The sequence below is a fragment of the Elephantulus edwardii genome, unplaced genomic scaffold (genome assembly GCF_000299155.1).
Source record: "Elephantulus edwardii isolate Elephantulus edwardi_28Jun2011 unplaced genomic scaffold, EleEdw1.0 scaffold00019, whole genome shotgun sequence".
Lineage (NCBI taxonomy): Eukaryota > Metazoa > Chordata > Mammalia > Macroscelidea > Macroscelididae > Elephantulus > Elephantulus edwardii.
In genome coordinates this window covers 523889-526473 of record NW_006399769.1, presented here as the reverse complement: position 1 = coordinate 526473, position 2585 = coordinate 523889, and the positions used below count along the sequence as shown (strand labels likewise).

The 2585-nt window shown below is 41.5% G+C and overlaps 1 gene segment (V, D, J or C); it reads left to right on the top strand.

Annotated features, from left to right (window-relative positions):
- Nucleotides 1–907: 907 nt before the first annotated feature.
- Nucleotides 908–1356, top strand: LOC102873716. The segment is given in 2 exon segments: nt 908–953; nt 1040–1356. Coding segments are annotated over 2 exon segments (363 nt in total).
- Nucleotides 1357–2585: the final 1229 nt, after the last annotated feature.

The following is a 2585-nucleotide window of genomic DNA, read 5'->3' as shown; positions in this document are numbered from 1 at the left end:
TTCAAGTCATGATATTTCTGATTACATGTTATACATCTGAGAGCTGGACAATGAATAAATATGACAGAAGAAAAATTGAAGCTTTTGATTGGAGATGAATGCTGAACATCTATGGACGACCAAAGGAACAAGCAAATGTGTCTTGGGGAGGGTGTAGCCAGAGTGCTCTTTGGAAGCAAAGATAACAAGGCTTTGCCTCACGTACTTTGAGTTTGTTGCTAGGAAAGGCTGATCCTTAGAGAGGAACACAGGGCTTGAAAAGGTAAATGGTTGGCAAAGGAGAAAGGAAGACCCTTGGTCAGGTGGATTGTCATGATAACTGTCACAACGGGCTCTAATGTGTCTGATAGTGTGAGAATGACACAGGGTAGGACAGGGTTCAGATCTCTTCTCCATAGACTCACTATGGGTAGCACCCAGTGGCACCTAACAACAACAATAATAATTCATTCTAAGAGATATACTGGGATGTTATTTTACCATTAACAAATCAGAATTTTTTAAACTCTAACCTCTGAGTCTAGACAGCAATGAATATGGGAGAAAGAACAATATTATTCTCTTTTCTCTTTTCCCAACCATTTTCTGTGTTCCTCAGTGAGAAGAGATCTCCTCACACAGTAATTCAGGAACTTGTCAGCAACTCATGACCTCAAATAGAACTGATGTCATCAATCAGCTGTGTCGTGCATTCTTGCCATCACTGTGTGGTGTCACTGAAATAATTTTAAAGTAAACATATTCCTCTCAATTTAAATCTTGTCATATTATTTAATGAATATGCAAACAAACGAAGGTCTGCAAGGTTAAATATAGGTATGTCCGTGCCCCAAGAACATCACCCCACGATCAGCACCCTCACCCCACCCCATACACACACAAGACTTGAGGACCCAGCTCTCTCACCATGGACTGGAGCTGGAGAATCATCTTCTTCATCACAGCAGCTACAGGTCAGGGGGTCCCTAGTCCCTGGGAGGAGGACAAGATTGTGGATATTCAGAAGGAATGTCATTGAACTCTTTTGTGTTATCATTAGGTGTCCACTCTGAGATACAATTGGTGCAATCTGGTCCTGAGTTGTCCAAGCCTGGGACGTCAGTGAAAATTTCCTGCAAGGCTTCTGGATACACCTTCACAAGCTATGAATTGCACTGGGTGCAGCAAACCCCAGGACGAAGGTTGGAGTGGATAGGATACATTAATCCTAGTAATGGTGGAACAGGATATGCACAAAAGTTCCAGGGCAGAGTCACCATGACCAGAGACACATCCACAAGCACAGGCTACATGGAGCTGAGAAATCTGAGCCCTGACGACACGGCCACCTATTACTGTGCAAGATACACAGTATGAAAAACAGACCCCAAGTGTGACAAAAACCGTGACTGAGGATACAGCTGTGTTGGCAGAGGAGGGGACAATAGTTCGTAGACTGCAGGTTGCCTTACTTTGGGGTTGAGTAGTTTTAAAAAGGAAGAATGGCAATTTGTATTAATTCCATTTAGATGTTGTTGTTATTGTTATTATGTACCATCAAGTTGGAATTGACCAATAGCAGCCTCTCCAGCAGGTTTTCTGAGACAGTAAGCTGTTTGAGTGGAGTTTGCCTTTCTTTTTCCTGTGAAGCGGCTGGTGGATTCAAACAGCACATCTTTGAGTTGGCAGTGAAATTTCTTACCATGAGGCTAGCAGAGAGGATTTCAAAGACACACATTTCTCAAGAGGAATATTTAGGTGTTTAGTGGGATCGTTTGCAATAAAGTCTTCTCATTTATTTTATTCCTAGGTGTAAAACAAGATATGAATTGAGTTGTCAGCCTTGATAGATGGTAAAGTTAGGATGTTTGGCAGGATATCTCTCACTGTCCTGCTGTACTCTGTTCTTACGGAAAACTCCTTTAAGTCATGCAGGTCTGGCTTGTGAATGGAGCCTTGAGAAGGAGAAAGAGTTAGCTCTTATAAGTGGTAACAAGGATGGAATATTCTTCATCACCCAACAGAAAAAAAAAATCACTTCTTTTTAAGGTCAAAGACACAGTTGACTTTGTACATCAATCTGAACTCAAAATGTTCAAATTCGTGCACTCACTTATATTTGCATGGGTTTTTGTTGTGTCTTTTTTCACATATAGGCAGATACATCATTGAATTTGTCCTGTAATCTACAGTTAATTCATTACAGTACATAGAATCCATACAGGTTTTAAAAGGATAAACTGATACAAATGTAGTAACATGTTACAAATGATAATGATCTGATGAAAACATGTGCTTGAAGTATGGTCTCCCTCATGGAGGTGAGAAATGGGAAAAAAGAAATGTGCTTTCAATTGCATGAAAAACCGTTCAATTCCATGGCGCCAGTCCCTTCTTTGCAAACTGAATGTTCTCCCAAAACTTCGCTTTGGCCTCTGTTCTGGAAGTGGTTTTTTTCTGTTGTCTCCTCAAGATTGTGGACCCCTGATGCCCTCTATGATTCAGTCCTGTCATCCTCTGAAGCCTCTACTTCCACTGCACAAGCCCTGGAATCCTTGACTGCATTCCCTTGGCCCCATGGAGAGCTGATATTCTTCTCCACGTCC